The following is a 25,800-nucleotide window of genomic DNA, read 5'->3' as shown; positions in this document are numbered from 1 at the left end:
GCTGGAGAGAAACCGGTTGGGGAAGGTGGTATCCTTACCCGGTAACAGCTTTGGATGTGAGTGGAGTATAATTCTCTCAGTACAAAAGTCCACGCCATGCATGCTGCTCATGAGTAATGGCTCCTATGTCCCACCCTGTCACACCACCTACAATACAATGTCACATATGTGGATATATTTAGCCTTGGGCTAGTGTTTGCCGCATACAATGGGCCGCAATGATGTCACAAAGCGGCTCCAAATTCCCTGACTGGCAATAAACAAAGCATGGCCTGAGTCACGCCTGCCTAATCCGGCACAACCTGATCCCACCGGTGTATACAGCAAGGGGACAACAGTGACACCTACAGGCCATACAGGATAACACACCTCAAATCCTATAGTGCAGGGATGGGGCTGTTGCAACACTACAATTCCCATCATGCCTGGACAGCCATCATGGGAATTGTAGTTTTGCAACAGCTGGAGGGCAAAGATTGTAGATTTGGAAGTCTCTGGAGGCCCCGACCGATTAGTAAATGACAAGGAGATGGTGTAATTCCTACTTTGCCCTGTGGTGGCGCTGTAGCAAAACTTAGCACTTACTGTCACTTTTCCCTCAGATTACAGCTGATCACTGGGGGTTTAAACACCAGGACATCTTGTGATCAGTTTATCACCTGGAGACCCTTATAACACACCGGGACAGTTCTAAGCGGAGAAGCCCTTTAATTTAGCAGCATGCCCTAACCATCTGTGCTGGGGAACCGCTTTACTGTAATGGCCTAATAAATTCATTCACCTACGACCTGTAAACCTCACCGCCATCCTGCTCAGGTGTCACCTCCGGAATACGATACAGTCAGGAGAGAAGGAAATTCCCACAATTCTGTTTCCTATTATTTCCTGATGCAATGAAGCGTGGACAGAGCACCCCCTGCTGTATACTCACAGGCATTGCAGGACAGAAATTCAGAGAAACTCTGGATATATACACTCACCGGCCACTTTATTAGGTACACCTGTCCAACTGCACGTTACCACTTAATTTCTAATCAGCCAATCACATGGCGGCAACTTCAGTGCATTTAGGCATGTAGACATGGTCAAGACAATCTCCTGCAGTTCAAACCGAGCATCAGTATGGGGAAGAAAGGTGATTTGAGGCCTTTGAACGTGGCATGGTTGTTGGTGCCAGAAGGGCTGGTCTGAGTATTTCAGAAACTGCTGATCTACTGGGATTTTCACGCACAACCATCTCTAGGGTTTACAGAGAATGGTCCGAAAAAGAAAAACCATCCAGTGAGCGGCAGTTCTGTGGGCGGAAATGCCTTGTTGATGCCAGAGGTCAGAGGAGAATGGGCAGACTGGTTCGAGCTGATAGAAAGGCAACAGTGACTCAAATAGCCAACCGTTACAACCAAGGTAGGCAGAAGAGCATCTCTGAACGCACAGTACGGCCAACTTTGAGGCAGATGGGCTACAGCAGCAGAAGACCACACCGGGTGCCACTCCGCTCAGCTAAGAACAGGAAACTGAGGCTACAATTTGCACAAGCTCATCGAAATTGGACAGTAGAAGATTGGAAAAACGTTGCCTGGTCTGATGAGTCTCGATTTCTGCTGCGACATTCGGATGGTAGGGTCAGAATTTGGCATCAACAACATGAAAGCATGGATCCATCCTGCCTTGTATCAACGGTTCAGGCTGGTGGTGGTGGTGTCATGGTGTGGGGAATATTTTCTTGGCACTCTTTGGGCCCCTTGGTACCAATTGAGCATCGTTGCAACGCCACAGCCTACCTGAGTATTGTTGCTGACCATGTCCATCCCTTTATGACCACAATGTACCCAACATCTGATGGCTACTTTCAGCAGGATAATGCGCCATGTCATAAAGCTAGAATCATCTCTGGTTTCTTGAACATGACAATGAGATCACTGTACTCCAATGGCCTCCACAGTCACCAGATCTCAATCCAATAGAGAATCTTTGGGATGTGGTGGAACGGGAGATTGGCATCATGGATGTGCGGCCGACAAATCTGCGGCAACTGTGTGATGCCATCATGTCAATATGGACCAAAATCTCTGAGGAAGCTTCCAGCACTTTGTTGAATCTATGCCACCAAGAATTGAGGCAGTTCTGAAGGCAAAAGGGGGTCCAACCCGTTACTAGCATGGTGTACCTAATAAAGTGGCCGGTGAGTGTAGACATCCAGAAGTATAAAGTATTACATTACTGATCCTGAGTTACATCCTGTATTATATACCCCAGAGCTGCACTCACTATTCTGCTGGTGGGGTCACTGTGTACATACATTACATTACTGATCCTGTACTGATCCTGAGTTACATCCTGCATTATACTCCAGAGCTGCACTCACTATTCTGCTGGTGGGGTCACTGTGTACATACATTACATTACTGATCCTGAGTTACATCCTGGATTATACCGCAGAGCTGCACTCACTATTCTGCTGGTGAGGTCACTGTGTACATACATTACTGATCCTGAGTTATATCGTGTATTATTCTCCAGAGCTGCACTCACTATTCTACTGGTGGGGTCACTGTGTACATACATTACATTACTGATCCTGAGTTACATCCTGTATTATACTCCAGAGCTGCACTCACTATTCTACTGGTGGAGTCACTGTGTACATACATTACATTACTGATCCTGAGTTACATCCTGTATACTGCAGAGCTGCACTCACTATTCTGCTGGTGGGGTCACTGTGTACATACATTACTGATCCTGAGTTACATCCTTTATTATACCCCAGAGCTGTACTCACTATTCTGCTGGTGGGGTCACTCTGTACATACATTACATTACTGAACCTGAGTTACATCCTGTATTATACTCCAGAGCTGCACTCACTATTCTGCTGGTGGGGTCACTGTGTATAGACATTACATTACTGATCCTGAGTTACATCCTGTATTATACCCCAGAGCTGCACTCACTATTCTGCTTGTGGGGTCACTGTGTACATACATTACATTACTGATCCTGAGTTACATCCTGTATTATACCCCAGAGCTGCACTCACTATTCTGCTTGTGGGGTCACTGTGTACATACATTACATTACTGATCCTGAGTTACATCCTGTATTATACCCCAGAGCTGCACTCACTATTCTGCTGCATGTCCTGATTACACTGTACAATCATCTGATATAGAACTAGCTGCTCCAGCACAGTAATGAGTTATGAGGGATCGGTGTGGAGACATACTTACTGACAGTTTCCAATCAGCAGAACTGTGGCTGCAGCTCATATAAGAGATGAGTAAAACAACAAGTGCCTCAGGTTTCCACTGCCCGTTCTCCTTTGATGGCAGCCATATTGGCTATTACCCAGCTTTCCCGGACACAGACAGACACAATTGTCCTTCTACATAAATCTTTAATAAATAGACATGCAGGTGCGGTGAGAAGTGTCCGTCATGGCGGCCGCCTAGTTCACCCGGCAGGCCCTGATCATCAGCAGCTGCAGCAGGATGAAGAGCGGGGACATGATGAGTCCGAACCACAGCCCCTTGGTCTGCTCCACCAGCTTCTGGCACAGCAGCATCTCAAAGACAAACTTCAGGCTGAGGATGGTGAGGATCCAGAAGAGACGCAGCACCGCCTGGCGCTTCTCCCCGTCCTGGAACAGACGCACCGTCACAATGGCCGTGAAGTAGGTGCTGAGTCCGTCTGCCGCAAAGAACGGGATGAAGACGTTCCACCAGCCCAGGCCCTGCACCAGCCCGTCCACCTTGATGGCCAGGAGGACGGTGAAGACCAGCAGGGCCGAGATGTGGATGAAGATCTCAAACTGGGCGAAGCCCAACCACTGCACCAGCTCCCGCAGGGAGAACAGCATGGCGGCGGGTCCGGGGGGTCAGGGCACCAGGGTCAGCATCAGGTGGGGGTGGGATTCACATCAGGAGACACACTGCAGAGACAGGAAGAAACAGAGATCAGTAACTGCAGAGACAGGAAGCAACAGAGATCAGTAACTGCAGAGACAGGAAGCAACGGAGATCAGTAACTGCAGAGACAGGAAGCAACGGAGATCAGTAACTGCAGAGACAGGAAGCAACGGAGATCAGTAACTGCAGAGACAGGAAGCAACGGAGATCAGTAACTGCAGAGACAGGAAGCAACAGAGATCAGTAACTGCAGAGACAAGAAGAAACGGAGATCAGTAACTGCAGAGACAGGAAGAAACGGAGATCGGTAACTGCAGAGACAGGAAGCAACAGAGATCTGTAACTGCAGAGACAGAAAGCAACGGAGATCAGTAACTGCAGAGACAGGAAGCAACGGAGATCAGTAACTGCAGAGACAGGAAGCAACGGAGATCAGTAACTGCAGAGACAGGAAGCAACAGAGATCAGTAACTGCAGAGACAGGAAGCAACGGAGATCAGTAACTGCAGAGACAGGAAGCAACGGAGATCAGTAACTGCAGAGACAGGAAGCAACGGAGATCAGTAACTGCAGAGACAGGAAGCAACAGAGATCAGTAACTGCAGAGACAGGAAGCAACAGAGATCAGTAACTGCAGAGACAGGAAGCAACGGAGATCAGTAACTGCAGAGACAGGAAGCAACGGAGATCAGTAACTGCAGAGAGGAAGTAACGGAGATCAGTAACTGCAGAGACAGGAAGCAACAGAGATCAGTAACTGCAGAGACAGGAAGCAACGGAGATCAGTAACTGCAGAGACAGGAAACAAGAATAATGCAGGTGCAGTATGGTATGTATAATATATGGTACGGTATGGTAGTATAAGTGTATGACGGTATTATATGGTAAGCACAATAAGAAGGTAGACTATACTATGGCAGTGTGGGCACTGTATTACAGTATAATAAGTATAGTGGTATACGGTATATAGTGGTAGTATTATGCAAACAGTATATGGAGGTATTATACGGCCACTGTGTTATTGCATATAAACAGTATATAGATGTATTATACAGGTGTAGTACAGCAGTATATAGAGGTAATATACAGGAGCTGTATGGCGGTATATAGGGGTATTATACAGGCACTGTATGGCAGTATAGAGGTATTATACAGGCAGTGTATGGCGGTATATAGGGGTATTATACAGGCACTGTATGGCGGTATAGAGGTATTATACAGTCAGTGTATGGCGGTATATAGGGGTATTATACAGGCAGTGTATGGCGGTATATAGGGGTATTATACAGGCAGTGTATGGCGGTATATAGGGGTATTATACAGGCACTGTATGGGGGTATTTTACAGGCACTGTATGGCGGTGTATAAAGGTATTATACAGGCAGTGCATGGCAGTATATAGGGGTATTATACAGGCACTGTATGGCAGTATATAGGGGTATTATACAGGCACTGTATGGCGGTTTATATAGAGGTATTATACAGGCACTGTATGGTGGTATATAGGGGTATTATACAGGCACTGTATGGTGGTATATAGGGGTATTATACAGGCACTGTATGGTGGTATATAGGGGTATTATACAGGCACTGTATGGCGGTATATATAGAGGTATTATACAGGCAGTGTATGGTGGTATATAGGGGTATTATACAGGCGCTGTATGGCGGTATATATAGAGGTATTATACAGGCAGTGTATGGTGGTATATAGGGGTATTATACAGGCACTGTATGGCGGTATATATAGAGGTATTATACAGGCAGTGTATGGCGGTATATATAGAGGTATTATACAGCCAGTGTATGGCGGTATATAGGGGTATTATACAGGCGCTGTATAGCGGTATATATAGAGGTATTGGATGTATTATACAGGCACTGTATGGCGGTATATAGGGGTATTATACAGGCACTGTATGGCAGTATATAGGGGTATTATACAGGCACTGTATGCTGGTATATAGGGGTATTATACAGGCACTGTATGGTGGTATATAGAGGTATTAAACAGGCACTGTATGACGGTATAGAGGTATTATACAGGTAGTTATGGCAGTATATAGGGGTATTATACAGGCACTGTATGGCAGTATATAGGGGTATTATACAGGCACTGTATGGTGGTATATGGGGGTATTATACAGGCGCTGTATGGCGGTATATATAGAGGTATTATACAGGCACTGTATGGCGGTATATAGGGGTATTATACAGGCGCTGTATGGCGGTATATATAGAGGTATTATACAGGCATTGTATGGCAGTCTATAGGGGTATTATACAGGCACTGTATGGCGGTATATAGGGGTATATAGAGGCATTATACAGGCACTGTATGGTGGTATATAGAGGTATTATACAGGCACTGTATGGCGGTTTATATAGAGGTATTATACAGGCACTGTATGGCGGTATATAGGGGTATTATACAGGCGCTGTATGGCGGTATATATAGAGGCATTATACAGGCACTGTATGGCAGTATATAAAGGCATTATACAGGCACTGTATGGCGGTGTATATATAGAGGTATTATACAGGCGCTGTATGGCGGTATATAGAGGGGTATTATACAGGCACTGTATGGTGGTATATAGGGGTAATATACAGGCACTGTATGGTGGTATATAGAGGTATTATACAGGCGCTGTATGGCGGTATATAGAGGGGTATTATACAGGCACTGTATGGTGGTATATAGAGGCATTATACAGGCACTGTATGGCGGTATATAGAGGCATTATACAGGCACTGTATGGCGGTATATAGAGGGGTATTATACAGGCACTGTATGGTGGTATATAGAGGCATTATACAGGCACTGTATGGTGGTATATAGAGGTATTATACAGGCGCTGTATGGCGGTATATAAAGGGGTATTATACAGGCACTGTATGGTGGTATATAGAGGCATTATACAGGCAGTGTATGGTGGTATATAGAAGCATTATACAGGCACTGTATGGTGGTATATAGAGGTATTATACAGGCACTGTATGGTGGTATATAGAGGCATTATACAGGCACTGTATGGTGGTATATAGAGGCATTATACAGGCACTGTATGGTGGTATATAGAGTCATTATACAGGCGCTGTATGGCGGTATATATAGAGGCATTATACAGGCACTGTATGGCGGTATATATAGAGGCATTTTACAGGCACTGTATGGTGGTATATAGAGGGGTATTATACAGGCACTGTATGGTGGTATATAGAGGCATTATACAGGCACTGTATGGTGGTATATAGAGGCATTATACAGGCAGTGTATGGTGGTATATAGAGGTATTATACAGGCACTGTATGTTGGTATATAGAGGTATTATACAGCCAGTGTATGGCGGTATATAGGGGTATTATACAGGCGCTGTATGGCGGTATATATAGAGGCATTATACAGGCACTGTATGGCGGTATATATAGAGGCATTATACAGGCACTGTATGGCGGTATATATAGAGGCATTATACAGGCACTGTATGGTGGTATATAGAGGGGTATTATACAGGCACTGTATGGTGGTATATAGAGGCATTATACAGGCACTGTATGGTGGTATATAGAGGCATTATACAGGCAGTGTATGGTGGTGTATAGAGGTATTATACAGGCGCTGTATGGCGGTATATAGAGGTATTATACAGGCACTGTATGGTGGTATATAGAGGTATTATACAGGCAGTGTATGGTGGTGTATAGAGGTATTATACAGGCAGTGTATGGTGGTGTATAGAGGTATTATACAGGCACTGTATGGTGGTATATAGAGGGGTATTATACAGGCACTGTATGGTGGTATATAGAGGCATTATACAGGCAGTGTATGGTGGTGTATAGAGGTATTATACAGGCGCTGTATGGTGGTATATAGAGGCATTATACAGGCACTGTATGGTGGTATATAGAGGTATTATACAGGCACTGTATGGCGGTATATAGAGGCATTATACAGGCACTGTATGGTGGTATATAGAGGCATTATACAGGCACTGTATGGTGGTATATATAGAGGCATTATACAGGCACTGTATGGTGGTATATAGAGGAATTATACAGGCGCTGTATGGCGGTATATATAGAGGTATTATACAGGCACTGTATGGCGGTATATAGAGGGGTATTATACAGGCACTGTATGGTGGTATATAGAGGCATTATACAGGCACTGTATGGTGGTATATAGAGGCATTATACAGGCACTGTATGGTGGTATATATAGAGGCATTATACAGGCAGTGTATGGTGGTATATAGAGGTATTATACAGGCAGTGTATGGCGGTTTATATAGAGGTATTATACAGGCGCTGTATGGCGGTATATATAGAGGTATTATACAGGCACTGTATGGTGGTATATAGAGGCATTATACAGGCACTGTATGGTGGTATATAGAGGTATTATACAGGCACTGTATGGTGGTATATAGAGGCATTATACAGGCACTGTATGGTGGTATATAGAGGCATTATACAGGCAGTGTATGGTGGTATATAGAGGCATTATACAGGCAGTGTATGGTGGTATATAGAGGTATTATACAGGCACTGTATGTTGGTATATAGAGGTATTATACAGCCAGTGTATGGCGGTATATAGGGGTATTATACAGGCGCTGTATGGCGGTATATATAGAGGCATTATACAGGCACTGTATGGCGGTATATATAGAGGCATTATACAGGCACTGTATGGCGGTATATAGAGGGGTATTATACAGGCACTGTATGGTGGTATATAGAGGCATTATACAGGCACTGTATGGTGGTATATAGAGGCATTATACAGGCAGTGTATGGTGGTGTATAGAGGTATTATACAGGCGCTGTATGGCGGTATATAGAGGTATTATACAGGCACTGTATGGTGGTATATAGAGGTATTATACAGGCAGTGTATGGTGGTGTATAGAGGTATTATACAGGCAGTGTATGGTGGTGTATAGAGGTATTATACAGGCACTGTATGGTGGTATATAGAGGGGTATTATACAGGCACTGTATGGTGGTATATAGAGGCATTATACAGGCAGTGTATGGTGGTGTATAGAGGTATTATACAGGCGCTGTATGGTGGTATATAGAGGCATTATACAGGCACTGTATGGTGGTATATAGAGGTATTATACAGGCACTGTATGGCGGTATATAGAGGCATTATACAGGCACTGTATGGTGGTATATAGAGGCATTATACAGGCACTGTATGGTGGTATATATAGAGGCATTATACAGGCACTGTATGGTGGTATATAGAGGTATTATACAGGCGCTGTATGGCGGTATATATAGAGGTATTATACAGGCACTGTATGGCGGTATATAGAGGGGTATTATACAGGCACTGTATGGTGGTATATAGAGGCATTATACAGGCACTGTATGGTGGTATATAGAGGCATTATACAGGCACTGTATGGTGGTATATATAGAGGCATTATACAGGCAGTGTATGGTGGTATATAGAGGTATTATACAGGCACTGTATGGCGGTTTATATAGAGGTATTATACAGGCGCTGTATGGCGGTATATATAGAGGTATTATACAGGCACTGTATGGTGGTATATAGAGGCATTATACAGGCACTGTATGGTGGTATATAGAGGTAGTATACAGGCACTGTATGGTGGTATATAGAGGCATTATACAGGCACTGTATGGCGGTATATAGAGGCATTATACAGGCACTGTATGGTGGTATATAGAGGCATTATACAGGCACTGTATGGTGGTATATATAGAGGCATTATACAGGCACTGTATGGTGGTATATATAAAGGCATTATACAGGCACTGTATGGTGGTATATAGAGGTATTATACAGGCGCTGTATGGCGGTATATATAGAGGCATTATACAGGCACTGTATGGCGGTATATAAAGGCATTATACAGTGGTATATAGAGGTATTATACAGGCCCTGTATGGTGGTATATAGAGGCATTATACAGGCACTGTATGGTGGTATATAGAGGCATTATACAGGCACTGTATGGCGGTATATATAGAGGCATTATACAGGCACTGTATGGTGGAATATAGAGGCATTATACAGGCACTGTATGGTGGTATATATAGAGGCATTATACAGGCACTGTATGGTGGTATATATAAAGGCATTATACAGGCACTGTATGGTGGTATATAGAGGTATTATACAGGCGCTGTATGGCGGTATATATAGAGGCATTATACAGGCACTGTATGGCGGTATATAAAGGCATTATACAGTGGTATATAGAGGTATTATACAGGCCCTGTATGGTGGTATATAGAGGCATTATACAGGCACTGTATGGTGGTATATAGAGGTATTATACAGGCGCTGTATGGCGGTATATATAGAGGCATTATACAGGCACTGTATGGTGGTATATAGAGGCATTATACAGGCACTGTATGGCGGTATATATATAGAGGCATTATACAGGCACTGTATGGTGGAATATAGAGGCATTATACAGGCACTGTATGGCGGTATAGTGGTATTATGGCAGTGTTATATTAGATGTCACCAGGGGACACTTCAGGGTTTGGTCTCATCCTATCTAGTTCCCAATCTCACAATGTGCAGTCACTTATAACAACCCACCGGCCTATGGAGGCGCCATTAGTCTATATATATGAGCCATCTGATTGGCTGCGCTTAACTCTACACTATGACCCGTCCCGGGATGCTCTGATTGTCCATAGAGCTCCGTGAATGCTGGGACTTGTAGTCCACTGGGAGCAGTACCGGGCCCGCTACTGTTACGTTACCGCTGTGGTTCTTACCGGGCTCCGGTCCTGCCGCCTCCTCCGCTCTTACTTCCGCCATCACTGCCCAGTGACGTCAATAGTCGGCGCGGCGCTGAGATGACGTCAGTGGTGAAGGGGCGGGGCCTGATAGCCGGCAAATAGTTCTGGGAATGGAGAGGGACGAGCAGGTGACCGGGGGGACAGAGAATGACTGCGGGGAAGGGGGTGGTCTGTGCTCCTCACCTGAGGGGGCGCTACAGGTTCTATAGTATGTGCTGCCATAGAGAATGAATGGGACGGAGTGTAACTGGGGTCGTCATGGAGAATCACTGGGATAGAAGGTTCTGTAGATTATATGGGCCTTATAGGAGGGAGCAGTGTTATTGGGGTGTCATAGAATAAAGTGGAGTACACGTTATGGGGTGTCCTGACCGAATACATTGCAGCTGAGGGTTTCATACAGTGTAGACCTGTGACAGAACTACAACCCCCAGCATGGCTGTCAGGGCAACTGGCAGAGAGGCCAGGCTGTCAGAGCATGGTCTGGGTTCCCAGGACATGCTGGGAATTGTAGTTGTGCAAAATCTGGAGGACCTTAGATTAGGGGAGTCACTGGATAATAGTGTAGGGGTGCCATAGAGTATAAATGAGCCTCAGGGGGTACATTACACTCTGGGGTCAGGGGGTACGTTACACTCCGGGGTCAGCGGGTACGTTACACTCTGGGGTCAGGGGGTACATTACACTCCGGGGTCAGCGGGTATGTTACACTCTGGGGTCAGGGGGTATGTTACACTCTGGGGTCAGCGGGTATGTTACACTCTGGGGTCAGCGGGTATGTTACACTCTGGGGTCAGCGGGTACGTTACACTCTGGGGTCAGCGGGTATGTTACACTCTGGGGTCAGCGGGTACGTTACACTCCGGGGTCAGCGGGTACGTTACACTCTGGGGTCAGGGGGTACGTTACACTCTGGGGTCAGGGGGTACGTTACACTCCGGGGTCAGGGGGTACGTTACACTCCGGGGTCAGCGGGTACGTTACACTCTGGGGTCAGCGGGTACGTTACACTCTGGGGTCAGCGGGTATGTTACACTCTGGGGTCAGCGGGTATGTTACACTCTGGGGTCAGGGGGTATGTTACACTCCGGGGTCAGCGGGTATGTTACACTCCGGGGTCAGCGGGTATGTTACACTCCGGGGTCAGCGGGTACGTTACACTCTGGGGTCAGCGGGTACGTTACACTCTGGGGTCAGCGGGTACGTTACACTCTGGGGTCAGCGGGTATGTTACACTCTGGGGTCAGGGGGTACGTTACACTCCGGGGTCAGGGGGTACGTTACACTCCGGGGTCAGCGGGTACGTTACACTCCGGGGTCAGCGGGTATGTTACACTCCGGGGTCAGCGGGTATGTTACACTCCGGGGTCAGCGGGTATGTTACACTCCGGGGTCAGCGGGTATGTTACACTCTGGGGTCAGCGGGTATGTTACACTCTGGGGTCAGGGGGTATGTTACACTCTGGGGTCAGCGGGTATGTTACACTCTGGGGTCAGCGGGTATGTTACACTCTGGGGTCAGCGGGTATGTTACACTCTGGGGTCAGCGGGTATGTTACACTCTTGGGTCAGGGGGTATGTTACACTCCGGGGTCAGCGGGTATGTTACACTCTGGGGTCAGCGGGTACGTTACACTCTGGGGTCAGGGGGTACGTTACACTCAGGGGTCAGGGGGTACGTTACACTCTGGGGTCAGCGGGTACGTTACACTCCGGGGTCAGCGGGTACGTTACACTCCGGGGTCAGCGGGTACGTTACACTCCGGGGTCAGCGGGTACGTTACACTCCGGGGTCAGCTGGTACGTTACACTCCGGGGTCAGCGGGTACGTTACACTCCGGGGTCAGCGGGTACGTTACACTCCGGGGTCAGCGGGTACGTTACACTCCGGGGTCAGCGGGTACGTTACACTCCGGGGTCAGCGGGTACGTTACACTCCGGGGTCAGCGGGTACGTTACACTCCGGGGTCAGCGGGTACGTTACACTCCGGGGTCAGCGGGTACGTTACACTCCGGGGTCAGCGGGTACGTTACACTCCGGGGTCAGCGGGTACGTTACACTCCGGGGTCAGCGGGTACGTTACACTCCGGGGTCAGCGGGTACGTTACACTCCGGGGTCAGCGGGTATGTTACAATCCGGGGTCAGCGGGTATGTTACACTCCGGGGTCAGCGGGTATGTTACACTCCGGGGTCAGCGGGTATGTTACACTCCGGGGTCAGGGGGTACGTTACACTCCGGGGTCAGGGGGTACGTTACACTCCGGGGTCAGGGGGTACGTTACACTCCGGGGTCAGCGGGTACGTTACACTCCGGGGTCAGCGGGTATGTTACACTCCGGGGTCAGAGGGTACATAGCCCTCTGGGGTGTTATAGGATAAGGGGGGTCCCTGGATACAGAAGTTTCAGGATATATACTTTTGGATGATTTATTTTTTTCTCGTTTTCTTCTAGAAATCAAAGTTGGCGGACAGAAAGATCCTGATCCTGTATGGCAGCCAGACGGGGACGGCGGAGGACATGGCGGAGCGGCTGGGCAGGGAGGCCCGACGCAGACACTTCACCTGCCGGGTGGAGTCTATAGACGCCTACAGCATTGTGAGCCTCCGCTGCCTCCTGGGGGCGACTTCACTGATAGGACATGACTGTAGATGGATTCTGAGTATCCCATGAAGCAGAGCTGTAGTGTAGAGCATGGGGGACAGAGCAGCCCGAGAAGGGGATATCAGCCCACCCCAGACATCTATTACATTATAGTTATATATTATATTACATTATAGCTGTATTATAAGACGTCACTGAGGACAATGAAACCTCTGAGCAGTCGCTTTAAGGACGTGTTCTTCTATTCCTCTTCTATAGGCGAATCTTGTCCACGAGCAGCTGGTGATATTTGTCTGCGCTACAACCGGACAAGGTGACCCCCCGGACAACATGAAGGTAAATCTGATGGTTTAACGGCGCCCCCTAGTGAGGGCATTGCTTTGTGAATAGGAATATTTCCGTTCTATTCTTCTGTATCCAAAAGCTATACACCTGCGGAGACTTTCCATATACTGTATATAGCGGTGACCTTCCATATACTGTACGCAGCGGAGACCTTCCATATACTGTACGCAGCGGAGACCTTCCATATACTGTATACAGCGGAGACCTTCCATATACTGTACGCAGAGGAGACCTTTCATATACTGTATACAGCGGAGACCTTCCATATACTGTATGCAGCGGAGACCTTCCATATACTGTACGCAGCGGAGACCTTCCATATACTGTACGCAGCGGAGACCTTCCATATACTGTACGCAGCGGAGACCTTACATTTACTGTACACTGTGGAGACCTTCCATATACTGTACGTAGCTGAGACGTTCCATATACTATACACTGCGGAGACTTTCCATATACTGTACATAGTGGAGACCTTACATATACTGTACACAGCGGAGACCTTACATTTACTGTACACAGCGGAGCCCTTCCATATACTGTACACTGCGGAGACCTTACATATACTGTACACAGCGGAGACCTTACATTTACTGTACACAGCGGAGGCCTTCCATATACTGTACACAGCGGAGGCCTTCCATATACTGTACACAGCGGAGGCCTTCCATATACTGTACACAGCGGAGGCCTTCCATATACTGTACACAGCGGAGACCTTCCATATACTGTACACTGCACAGACCTTCCATATACTATACACTGCGGAGACCTTCCGTGTACTGTACACAGCGGAGACCTTCCGTGTACTGTACACAGCGGAGACCTTACATATACTGTACACTGCGGAGGCCTTCCATATAGTGTACACTGCGGAGGCCTTCCATATAGTGTACACTGCGGAGGCCTTCCATATAGTGTACACTGCGGAGGCCTTCCATATAGTGTACACTGCGGAGGCCTTCCATATACTGTACACTGCGGAGGCCTTCCATATACTGTACACTGCGGAGGCCTTCCATATACTGTACACTGCGGAGGCCTTCCATATACTGTACACTGCGGAGGCCTTCCATATACTGTACACTGCGGAGGCCTTCCATATACTGTACACTGCGGAGACCATCCATATACTGTACACTGCGGAGGCCTTCCATATACTGTACACTGCGGAGACCATCCATATACTGTACACTGCGGAGGCCTTCCATATACTGTACACTGCGGAGGCCTTCCATATACTGTACACTGCGGAGGCCTTCCATATACTGTACACAGCGGAGGCCTTCCATATACTGTACACAGCTGAGGGTTTGTTACTATTGGATAATATCTAGACAGTCCTCTGTGAGCTAAATCCATCAACAGCACAAAGTTCTCTTCTGTCCCGTTTGTTACAATGTATCAGTGCAGGTGTAATGTAACAGCCTGGAGTCCTAAGAGGATTCTACACTAAATCCAGATGTAGCAAACCCTCAGCTGTGAGAAGTGTTAGGTGGGGTGGGGTTCTCAGCCTCTGGATGCGGTGGGGTTCTCAGGAGAGAGATACAAACAGTCAGATAGACATATTGTACAGAATAGAATCCTGACCTCGTTCTCATCTCTTTCCAGAACTTCTGGAGATTCGTCTTCCGCAGGAACCTGCCCCATAATTCCCTGTGTCAGATGGATTACGCCGTTCTAGGTCTGGGAGATTCTTCTTATCCAAAGTAAGATGTCAGACAGCAGAGGTAGTGACGGACGTGTACTATAACCCCTCCCCTTCCTGTCCTGACATGGTGCAGCCCACAATGGATGCATGAATAGTATAGAAGTGATAACTGGATGGGGAATTACATCTTGTCCTATACTCCACTCACATCCAGAGCTGCATTCAGAATTCTGCAGACGTGCTACACATGGTGACATAGTCGGGTGCATGTTGGGAGTGGTTGCTTGTCATTCGATGTCATTAGCCAATATCCTATTTTCTCTCTTGCATCAGGTTCAACTTTATTGCAAAAAAGCTGCACAAGCGCCTGCTGCAGCTCGGAGCCAATCCGATCCAGTCACCGGCCCTGGGGGACGACCAGCACGATCTGGGGTGAGTCTGGTGGCTTCATGGTGCCCTCTGGTGTCCTGGAGGTGACTAGCAGGCACCATCACTATACACTAGTGATCTCCTGGGGTCATAGACCAGTGCTGTAACGTCAGTAACGTCCTCTTTGTCTTGTAGCCCTGATGCTGCTGTGGATCCATGGTTGATAGACCTGTGGGATAAGATCCTCTCCTTATATCCTCTCCCGACGGGTCTCGGCATCATCAGTGACCTCATCATGTCAGTATCATTGTTCTTATGTGTTTCTATCATTGCTGTATGTTCTCATATGCGGCTTCTAGTGATCTGTATACTGATGTTCCCCAACCTGTAGCAGAACTACGACTTCCATTGTGCCCTGAAGATCTGTCATAGAATGATGGGAGTTGAAGTTTTGAGACAGCTCTGACTTTTCCAGTTATAATTCATGCCGCTGGTTACCTAGAAGAGATATATGTATCTGAGAAGGGATTGAGCAGCTCCAGTATCTCCTGCTGCTGTACATGAGGAAACCCATGTTACCTCATATTTCCAGGTTACCCCCAAAGTTTTCCCTCCGCTTCCTGGATAAACAGACGGCTATATGTGACACCACGGAGAGACCAGACAGCGGAGGCGCCCCGACCGAACTGCAGCCGCACCGCGCTCCACTGGTGACCAACCAACGTGTGACCGCACCGCAGCATTACCAGGATGTGCGGCTTATAGAGTTTGACATCACCGGGTCCGGCATTCAGTGAGTTTATATAGAGAGGATGTAGGGAAGCCATGTGTGTCCTATAACCAGCAGCTAATCTTCTGTCTGTCTATATCTATCTATCTATCACAGATATTCTCCCGGTGATGTAGTGATGATCCAGCCTCAGAATTCCCCTAAGGACGTTCAGCAGTTCTGTTCTCTTCTCCGCCTTGACCCCCTCAGTGTCTTCATCTTGGAGCCCCATGATCCGGGTGAGCAGATGTTTCTATGGATATTTTCTGTGATTTTCCTTTTTTCAGGCACCTCCATGGCTGTATTTATGGCTGTAAGAGGTTGTCACTAGTTTCACCAGCTGGATGTTTTGGAGATCTGCTATTCTGGAGTCTTAGAAAGTTGGGTGACATCTTATTTTGTAGCCGCCATATTATTTGCACAAAAATGGATTTTTTATGCTGTGACGTGTTCTGGGTCTGATGCGTCTCCTGTCACGTTTATTCCAGACACCCCGATCCCCCCGAACCTTCCTCAGCCGTGCTCGGTGCAGCATCTGGTGGAGAGATACCTGGACATCCGCTCCGTTCCTCGTCGCTCCTTCTTTCAGCTTCTTTCTTACTTCTCTCCAGATGAACAGGAGAGAGAGAAGCTGCAGGAGTTCAGCTCAGCCGCTGGTCAGGAGGAGCTGTATACATACTGCAACCGGCCCCGGCGAACCACCCTGGAGGTGATACTTAACCCCTTCCTGCACCACATTTTAAATATAGACACATGTGCAGTCAGGGCGCCCCCTAATGTACCATAGGTTGTACAGTGCAGTCAGTGCGCCCCCTAGTGTACCATAGGTTGTACAGTGCAGCCAGAGCGCCCCCTAGTGTACCATAGGTTTTACAGTGCAGCCAGAGCGCCCCCTAGTGTCATAGGTTGTACAGTGCCCTCTAATGTTCCATAGGTTATACAGTGCAGCCAGAGCGCCCCCTAGTGTACCATAGGTTGTACAGTGCAATCAGAATGCCCCCTAGTGTGCCATAGGTTGTACAGTGCCCTCTAGTGTACCATAGGTTATACTGTGCAGCCAGAGCACCCCCTAGTGTGCCATAGGTTGTACAGTGCAGTCAGAGCGCCCCCTAGTGTGCCATAGGTTGTACAGTGCAGCCAGAGTGCCCCCTAGTGTGTCATAGGTTGTACAGTGCAGTCAGACGCCCCCTAGTGTACCATAGGTTGTACAGTGCAGCCAGAGCGCCCCCTAGTGTACCATAGGTTGTACAGTGCAGCCAGAGCGCCCCCTAGTGTCATAGGTTGTACAGTGCCCTCTAATGTTCCATAGGTTATACAGTGCAGCCAGAGCGCCCCCTAGTGTACCATAGGTTGTACAGTGCAGTCAGAGCACCCCCTAGTGTACCATAGGTTGTACAGTGCCCTCAAATGTACCATAGGTTATACAGTGCAGTCAGAGCGCCCCCTAGTTTGCCATAGGTTGTACAGTGCAGACAGAGCGCCCCCTAGTGTACCATAGGTTGTACAGTGCAGCCAGAGCGCCCTCTAGTGTACCATAGGTTGTACAGTGCAGCCAGAGCGCCCCATAGTGTACCATAGGTTGTACAGTGCAGTCAGAGCGCCCCCTAGTGTGCCATAGGTTGTACAGTGCAGCCAGAGCGCCCCATAGTGTGCCATAGGTTGTACAGTGCAGCCAGAGCGCCCCCTAGTGTACCATAGGTTGTACAGTGCAGTCAGAGCGCCCCCTAGTGTACCATAGGTTGTACAGTGCAGTCAGAGCGCCCCATAGTGTGCCATAGGTTGTACAGTGCAGTCAGAGCGCCCCATAGTGTGCCATAGGTTGTACAGTATTGATATTGCACCTCTGTGATGTTCAGTATCCATCAGTATTGGGGTGTTTTTTTGTCTCCAGGTCCTCATTGATTTTCCTCATACGACCTCGAACGTCCCGGCAGATTATCTCCTGGAGCTTATCCCTCGTATCCGTCCCCGGGCGTTCTCTATTGCCTCCGCCATGCAGGTAGGAGCCCCAGAAACGTGACAGACATGTAATATCATTGCAGACACTTGCATATCAGCTTGTGAGTGAGTATTGTGAGGAGTTCACCTGCGTTTCACTGTCCCCCATCTTTGCCTTAAGGCGCACCCCAACAGACTGCAGATCCTGATGGCCGTGGTGCAGTACAAGACAAGGCTGCACGAGCCCCGCCGGGGTCTGTGCTCCACATGGCTGGCGTCCATCAGTTCGGAGGAGGGTAACTATTCTCATGCCATCTTACTAACCTTTACTCTGCAAGTAGAATAACCCTGTAATCCATTGTATTGTTCCCTCCTACAGGTAAGCGGGTTCCAATATGGGTGAAGAAGGGAAGTCTAAAGTTCCCCAGTGACCCAGACACCCTACTGGTGATGGTGGGACCGGGAACCGGAGTGGCCCCCTTCCATTCAGCCATAGAGGAGAGAGCGGCACTTGGTATACCTGGTATGTCATATGATCACACAGTGGCGGCCCCCTCTGGAGAAAGCTGATATGACATTTTGTCTTTTGTTGTTTTTAGGGAACAGTTTGTTTTTTGGCTGCAGAGGAAAAAGCAAAGATTTCTATTATGAGGAGGAGTGGAAGGATCTGGAGAAGAGGGGGCTGCTCAGGGTGTTCACCGCGTTCAGCAGAGATCAGGTATGTGTCCTGTATTATTGGGCTCAGATATAGATGTAATGCACTAATCTAATAGTCCGGGGGACCTAAGGTGCAGCCACGTGCTGAGGGGTGTGTGTGTGTGTGTATATATATATATATATATATATATATATATATATATATATATATATATATATAAAGGGCTTGTCCCATTAAGATATTCCACTTAAAGGTGTCCAAACATGTTTGATCTAAATCAGCCAAACCATTGTACTGCCATGGCAGCCTCTTTCCATATCACTCCCCTAGAAGCTTCAGCTACGATGTCAACCTTTAAATTCCAGCTCTTACTCCCCTCAGTATTAGCCAGCTACCCCCTTTTAATTCTCTACCTACAATGCCCACAATAAAATCCCTGGCACTGTATACCTTGCAGTTTCCTGGGCTTTGCTCTTCTTTCACCAAAATGCAGGTAGTTACCTGTAATTTCCCAATAGAGGGCGCTCTCCTCCATGTTTTTGCTGCTACCAACCTCAGTTATCAGTGCAGGAGATGGAGTATTGGGCTGCTGTTGACACTGTCTACCCCACGTTACATGGATGATGATATAATTTGATTGGTGGTAGTACTATGTGAGCAGTACTATGATAGGATGGCGTTTATATATATATATATATATATATATATATAATACCTTAGTGAGCAGTACTATGATAGGATGGAGTTATATATATGCCTCAGTGATCAGTGCTATGATAGGATGGGGTTATATATATGCCTCAGTGATCAGTACTATGATAGGATGGGGTTATATATATGCCTCAGTGATCAGTACTATGATAGGATGGGGATATATATATATATATATATATATATATATATATATATATACCTCAGTGATCAGTACTATGATAGGATGGGGTTATATATATATACCTCAGCGAGCAGTACTATGATAGGATAGGGTTATACATGCCTCAGTAGGGGGAGATAGTAGCACCCTGGGGATGCTTCTCCCTCATTTGGTATTAGATGTCTCAGTAATGGGCCTTTTCTTATTTTACAGGAGGATAAAATTTACGTTCAGCATCGGATAAAGGAGAACGGGGCGTATCTATGGCAGCTGCTGTGTAATAAACAAGCTTACTTCTACATAGCCGGGTATTGCATTCTGTTACTTAAAGGGGATCTGTCAGCTCTATGTCATGCTCAGAGCTCAGATGTCATGGAGGACGTGCATACATGCCTCCAACCTCCCCCACCCCTTCCTTCCTTGTCTGATGACTTACTGGGCTCGGGGCTGGAGGAGAGGGCTGCATACTGCGGCCCAGCAAGTCCTCCATAACACTAGAGCTCGACGTAGAGCTCCCTATGCAGCTTGGATTTGGGGGTCCCACTAACTGCTAGGACAATGGATCCTTTGTTCATTCACATGTCATCTTCATTTCCATTGGTTATGACATCTCTTTTTCCTGTTTCCCATCTATAGAAATGCAAAATCGATGCCAAACCAGGTAACCGATACCTTGAAATCCGTCTTCCAGTCTGAGGGTCAGATGTCCGTTGCAGAGGCCGAGCAGTACCTGGCTGTGCTGGAGAAGTGTGGACGCTTCCAGAGTGAGACCTGGTCATAGACTACTGACCCCCGGGGAGTGGCCCCTGAGGTTGATGACTCTGAGCCTTGTACATCATACTTCATCTCTGCTACAACTATAATAGGTTGACTGCAACCAATTGATCCTGCACTGGGGTACATTCACTTTAAAGGGGATTAGAAAAACATGACTTCCAAAAACAGTGCCACACCTGTACATGGGTTGTATTTGTTATTGCATCAAGCTCCAAGTGAATATATATATATATATATATATATATATATATATATATATATATATATATATATATATTTATTTATTTATACAATATTAAACTACTTTATTATACCAAAGCCAGTTTGTGTCTGCAGAGTTAAGGTTCTGACATCTGCTCATCAGCTACTCATTCGCTCATAATTGAACTAGAAGCTGAGATATGGGGTACTGTTTGCGGGGTCCTTACACTAGTGCTTATTCTTTTTTGTAACACCTTATTGGCTGCACAGGTTTAGCTGAGGTCTAGTAGGAAACCAATCTGCACCCCTCCTCCCCCATCATCATGTGTTCTGATGACTGTGTCGCCCCCAACCACAGTAAATATTTCAGCTGTTTGTCTGGGTGAATCCGCCCCTTGTTACAAGTGATAACCGGCTCTGGCCTAACTCTCCTGGCTCAGTCTCACTGCAGGTAAAACTTGTTTCCACCAGGTCACTGAGCCTGCAGCCCATGCCTGTTATTACCCCCCCTCCCTTTTACATTTTATTTCTGAAGTTACTGATATCAGTTTTATAATGTAGCCCTCCATCTGTTGGAGAACTACAACTCCCAGCATACCCTAACAATCTGTGGCTCTCCAGCTGGTTAAAAACTACAACTCCCAGCATGCCGTGAGAACCTTTACCTATGCACATGTTGTAAAACTACAACCCCCAGCATGCCCTGATTGCCTTTGCCTATTCAGCTATTGTAAAACTACAACTCCCAGCATGCCCTAATAGCCTTTGCCTATTCAGCTATTGTAAAACTACAACTCCCAGCATGCCCTGATAGCCTTTGCCTATCCAGCTATTGTAAAACTACAACTCCCATCATGCCGTGAGAACCTTTACCTATGCACGTGTTGTAAAACTACAACTCCCAGCATGCCCTGATTGCCTTTACCTATCCAGCTTTTGTAAAACGACAACTCCCAGCATGCTCTTAGGGTCGGCTAATGTCAGGGCTTGCTGAGGGTTGTGGTTTTGCAGAGTCACATGTGGATGTGCAGGTTGGTGCATGATGATACCGGAGTGCAGGGCGCGGCAGTCTCCCATTCCCCTATCCTCCTATTTACAAGGGTGCAGAGATGAATAATTACAATGGAGACAACACCGTCCCGGCCCCGCACTGTGGGATACATATAGTTATCTATAGGGCTTTATATGGTAATGAAGCTCCCACCTTTATTTCCTGCTGAATTACAATGCTGCACAGTTTCTGGTGGTGTGTATTGTAATGGACAGATCTCACATGTTTCCCCACTACCTCCCTATGGGGGTGATCAGTCATTAAGCCCCCTGTGCATCCTATTCTTTGGTTCTAGGACATTTCAGAGATGTAAGGGGGGGCACCCAGGACACATAAAGCCCCCCTGGGCCTTGATTAGAGAAGGTTAGTATTAGTCCTCGACTATTGGGGGAGAAATTTAGGATAGAAAACCTCTTCAGGATCCTCATCTTTTGGTCAGAGTTATAAAGAGCATCTCCCTCTCTGGAGGACCTGCCCTGTCCTCTATTACAGGGATGGGGAACCTTTAGCTGTCCAGGCATGATGGGAGTTGTAGTTTTGCAACAGCTGGAGGCCCGAAGGTTCCCCATCTCTACTCTGTTACCCAGACCTCCCACTGATGTGAATGAGCACTGTGTAATGCTTCCTTTCTCCTGTGGTGGCGCTGCAGAAAAACCAAACACTTACCAAGTTTCCCCACAGCTGATTGCTTTGTGATGGGCTCTTAGACCCTTCTAACAGGTAAGGATTGCCCAAAATTTAGAACCCCATTAAAGGGGTACTCTAGCAGAAAAAAAAATCTTTCACATAAACTGGTGTTAAAAGTGCAAGAAATTTGTAATTTACTTCTAATAAAAGAGGTGGCAGCAGAGAACACTGTGTCACACTGGAAATAATACATCACTTCCTACAGGACATACAGCAGCTGATAAATATTGGAAGACTGGATTTTTTTTGTTATTATTTTTAATGGAAGTAATAAAGACAATAAAAATTGAATATTGTGACTATATGGGGGTGCACATGAACCCTAGAACAGCAGTAGACGTCGCCTTCTGTGCCCTCCGGGGTGATTGACAGTCGGGGTCATCCTACACTGTCTGAACATGTCCCTACTTCCTGCCCTGGCTGTATCAGGCTCTTATCTCAGCTTTTGTTCCTTGCCGCTATTGGCTGCACCCACGTGATCAATCCAGACGGACCAGTTCCTCCAGTCTGCTGTAAATACTGGGACAGAGCTGGGTCTGCACTCAGCTACTCTCTATGAAGAGGGGCTTACAGGTGCTGCATGGATCTGGAGTCACAGACCAAGGGGAGACGTGAGAGTTCAGGGATATACGAGGTGAGAGCAGATAGGGGGGGTAAGCGGCCTGCTTTTTTATATTCTGGGGTAAACTATGGGAAGGACAAGACAGATCCCCTGCATCACCTATGGGGAAGGGGGATAGGTTCAGTGTGTTTCATAGTGATATCTATTTCTGGGGAAGCCAAGCGGCAACCAATGTGATTGGCAATCTAGATCCTGAAACAGATGTCACAAAGCTTCAGGTAATAGCCAACATGGCTAGGGGTTGTCACCCATCTGGAACCTATCATTGCATAATTGTGAGGCAGGCCATACTCTCAGCCGAATGCTCTTTTGGACATCAGCGGTTTCTCCCGATCCCAACATACCCATGGGTCATGTGTGAAGGCGAGAAAGCTGCTGCCAAACTCCTTTTGGCATCGGCTTATCTCCATGAAATCAACAAAACTGGCCAGATACTTTCCTCTGATACCTTAACCTGGAGGCCCCAAACATTAGATGGTTCACAGATTTGGCCAACACAAATCTAGGCTATTTTCACACTACATAGAATAACGGCCGTTGTTTTCACGGGCCGGACTTTTGCGACCGAGACTACGGCCGTGTAATTACGAGCGTACGGGCTCGTCGTGAATTTTGCTTCCTAGCATGTTTTTAAGCGGGCTGAAACTGGTCATTTACTTTAAATACTGCGCCCAGCCCGAGAAACCACTCCAATTTTTTACATCAAAATCAAGTTTAATTCGGTAGATATAAGTTTTACGTTCGCGGCCACATTGAAATCCGCGGCTGTTGTTGCAGTATTACCGGCCGGAAATAATTGACATATTCATTTTTCATGGGGACGTATATACAACGGCCAGTATCTGATACGTAGTGTGCATTCAACGGCCGTAGTTACATTGCATTCATAATCGGGAACTTCAAAACAACGGCCGTAGTTTTGCGGCGAGGACTACGGCCATTGTTTTACGTAGTGTGAACATAGCCCTTATGTGGAGGACCAACCTAAAGTGGTTCACTTTCTTCCAGAAACAGCACCACCCCTGTCCTTTGGGTATAGTTTTGAAGCTCAGTACAATTGAAGTGAATGGAGATAAATTGTAATACCACACACAACCTGAGCACAGAGGTGGCACTGTTGTTGCAATTAGACAGCTGCGCTTTTTCTAATCCTGAATAACACCTTTGAGGTCAGCCATATTGGATGCCCCCTATGTCTTATCTAATCACTGTTATGTATGTAGGTTCCTAATCATGAAGAACCAGACAAGGTTCCTTGAAGGAGCTTCATTGTTCTAAGTAATGGATGAGCCACAAGCTACATGTGAAGAGGCTATAACAACAGAGGAACTTACAGCTTCTCCTCAGGACTTTACTAACATGACTAAACCAATCGTGACCTGCGGTGATGTCCGTGCTGCCAAACTGGGCAAGAAAGTGAAAGACCAAGGCTCCGAGCTTGTAGAAGACCCTCCTAAGGGGGGAAAGCTCCATACTATAACGTCTATTGATGGACCACTGGAAGAACTGGTAACCGACCCTTGTAAAGTAGATATAGAAACGCTAAGTGTTGACCCTTGTATCTCCTACCATGTCGTGGACTCATGTGTCATCATCACAGAAATAGAAGAGGATACAACTGTGGTGGACCATGGAAGTTCTCAGACGATAGACAATCATGGGGTGGACTTGGTTCATGGTGTACCCAAGGCTGTTGGATCTCAGGTTGAAGAGGATGAAGATCATGAGAATAAAATGGAAGTAAATGAGTGTAAGGAGGTGGCGGAATCCTCCCAACCTCTCCTAAAGGAGGACAACCCTGAGCAGGAGTGTCCTATATGCACTGAGCCCTATGATACCACCAGGCACAAGCAGTCCTTACTCAACTGCAACCATATCTTTTGTGACAATTGTATCAAAACCATGATCAACACGGCCAATCGGGTCAACGTGTGCCGGCTAACGTGCCCCATGTGCCGGCAGACAACCCCCATGTTGGAATGGGAGGTCCGCAGGATGCAGGAGCAGATGATGGAAAGTGGAGGCGTCTGTGTTCAGGAGGAGCGTGTGCCAGCACTACCACCGCTGGTCAGGAGACACGGACTGTGCGGATCTCTGGAGTACCGATTCTACAAACGCTTCCACACCGGCCGCCTTTTCCCTCCCTGTATCCGCAATCCACAGAGGTTATTGGAGAGGATGGTCAGGCTGCGCCATCGCTGTCGCTGCATGTACTTTGTTGCTTTGGTGTTTTTGCTCTTCGCTGAGTTTTTTTGCTTTGCTTTCCTGTTTCTGCCCATTCTCGTGTTTATTTTGATGATTGTTTTGGGTAAGTGAGACAATAAAGTCGCTATGGAAATTGCTTTATGGTAAACAGTCTAAATACACTGGAAACAATGGGTTGTGGGCCGTGTTTACACCACATTTTACCAGCATGACTATGTTTGGATATCAGCAAAAAGTTATGGCGCCGTATACCATAGTGCACCCATTCACTTTAAAGGGATACTCTGGCATTTTTTTTTCTTTCTAATCAACTGGTGTGAAATCTGTATTTTAC

General features: G+C 47.0%; 3 protein-coding genes across 4 annotated transcripts; 2 read left to right on the top strand and 1 right to left on the bottom strand.

Annotated features, from left to right (window-relative positions):
- Positions 1-3,377: 3,377 nt before the first annotated feature.
- On the bottom strand, positions 3,378-10,772 carry TMEM203 (transmembrane protein 203). The gene is made up of 2 exons (XM_069986413.1): positions 10,692-10,772; positions 3,378-3,931 (listed from the first exon to the last, which is right to left on the bottom strand). The coding sequence occupies exon 2, from the start codon at positions 3,857-3,859 to the stop codon at positions 3,449-3,451; it is 411 nt and encodes a 136-aa protein (XP_069842514.1). The 5' UTR covers positions 3,860-3,931; positions 10,692-10,772; the 3' UTR covers positions 3,378-3,448.
- On the top strand, positions 10,764-20,988 carry NDOR1 (NADPH dependent diflavin oxidoreductase 1). 2 transcript variants are annotated; one of them, XM_069986409.1, is made up of 15 exons: positions 10,764-10,843; positions 13,170-13,313; positions 13,578-13,655; positions 15,276-15,373; positions 15,649-15,747; positions 15,880-15,981; positions 16,277-16,477; positions 16,571-16,692; positions 16,942-17,162; positions 18,345-18,452; positions 18,573-18,687; positions 18,771-18,914; positions 18,991-19,109; positions 20,137-20,231; positions 20,560-20,988. In XM_069986409.1, exons 1-15 carry the CDS (start codon positions 10,826-10,828, stop codon positions 20,702-20,704), a joined length of 1,809 nt encoding a protein of 602 aa, XP_069842510.1. In that variant the 5' UTR covers positions 10,764-10,825; the 3' UTR covers positions 20,705-20,988. The 2 variants fall into 2 exon arrangements, with proteins under 2 accessions (XP_069842510.1, XP_069842511.1); XM_069986410.1 differs by lacking the exon at positions 10,764-10,843 and adding an exon at positions 10,953-10,996.
- Positions 20,989-23,156: 2,168 nt separating this feature from the next.
- LOC138802775 (ring finger protein-like) lies at positions 23,157-25,586 on the top strand. The gene is made up of 2 exons (XM_069986411.1): positions 23,157-23,273; positions 24,485-25,586. The coding sequence occupies exon 2, from the start codon at positions 24,543-24,545 to the stop codon at positions 25,575-25,577; it is 1,035 nt and encodes a 344-aa protein (XP_069842512.1). The 5' UTR covers positions 23,157-23,273; positions 24,485-24,542; the 3' UTR covers positions 25,578-25,586.
- The last annotated feature ends 214 nt before the right edge of the window (positions 25,587-25,800 follow it).

This window comes from Dendropsophus ebraccatus, chromosome 10 (genome assembly GCF_027789765.1).
Source record: "Dendropsophus ebraccatus isolate aDenEbr1 chromosome 10, aDenEbr1.pat, whole genome shotgun sequence".
Classification (NCBI taxonomy): Eukaryota; Metazoa; Chordata; class Amphibia; order Anura; family Hylidae; genus Dendropsophus; species Dendropsophus ebraccatus.
This window is presented reverse-complemented; position numbering and strand designations above follow the sequence as displayed.

Bases quoted from the DNA above. Each gene is read 5' to 3' on its own strand.
- TMEM203 (XM_069986413.1), bottom strand. From the start codon at position 3,859: ATGCTGTTCTCCCTGCGGGAGCTGGTGCAGTGGTTGGGCTTCGCCCAG.
- NDOR1 (XM_069986409.1), top strand. The intron at 13,314-13,577 runs GTGAGCCTCCGC...CCTCTTCTATAG, and splicing joins CTATAGACGCCTACAGCATT to GCGAATCTTGTCCACGAGCA. The intron at 20,232-20,559 runs GTATTGCATTCT...TCCCATCTATAG, and splicing joins GCTTACTTCTACATAGCCGG to AAATGCAAAATCGATGCCAA.
- LOC138802775 (XM_069986411.1), top strand. From the start codon at position 24,543: ATGGATGAGCCACAAGCTACATGTGAAGAGGCTATAACAACAGAGGAA.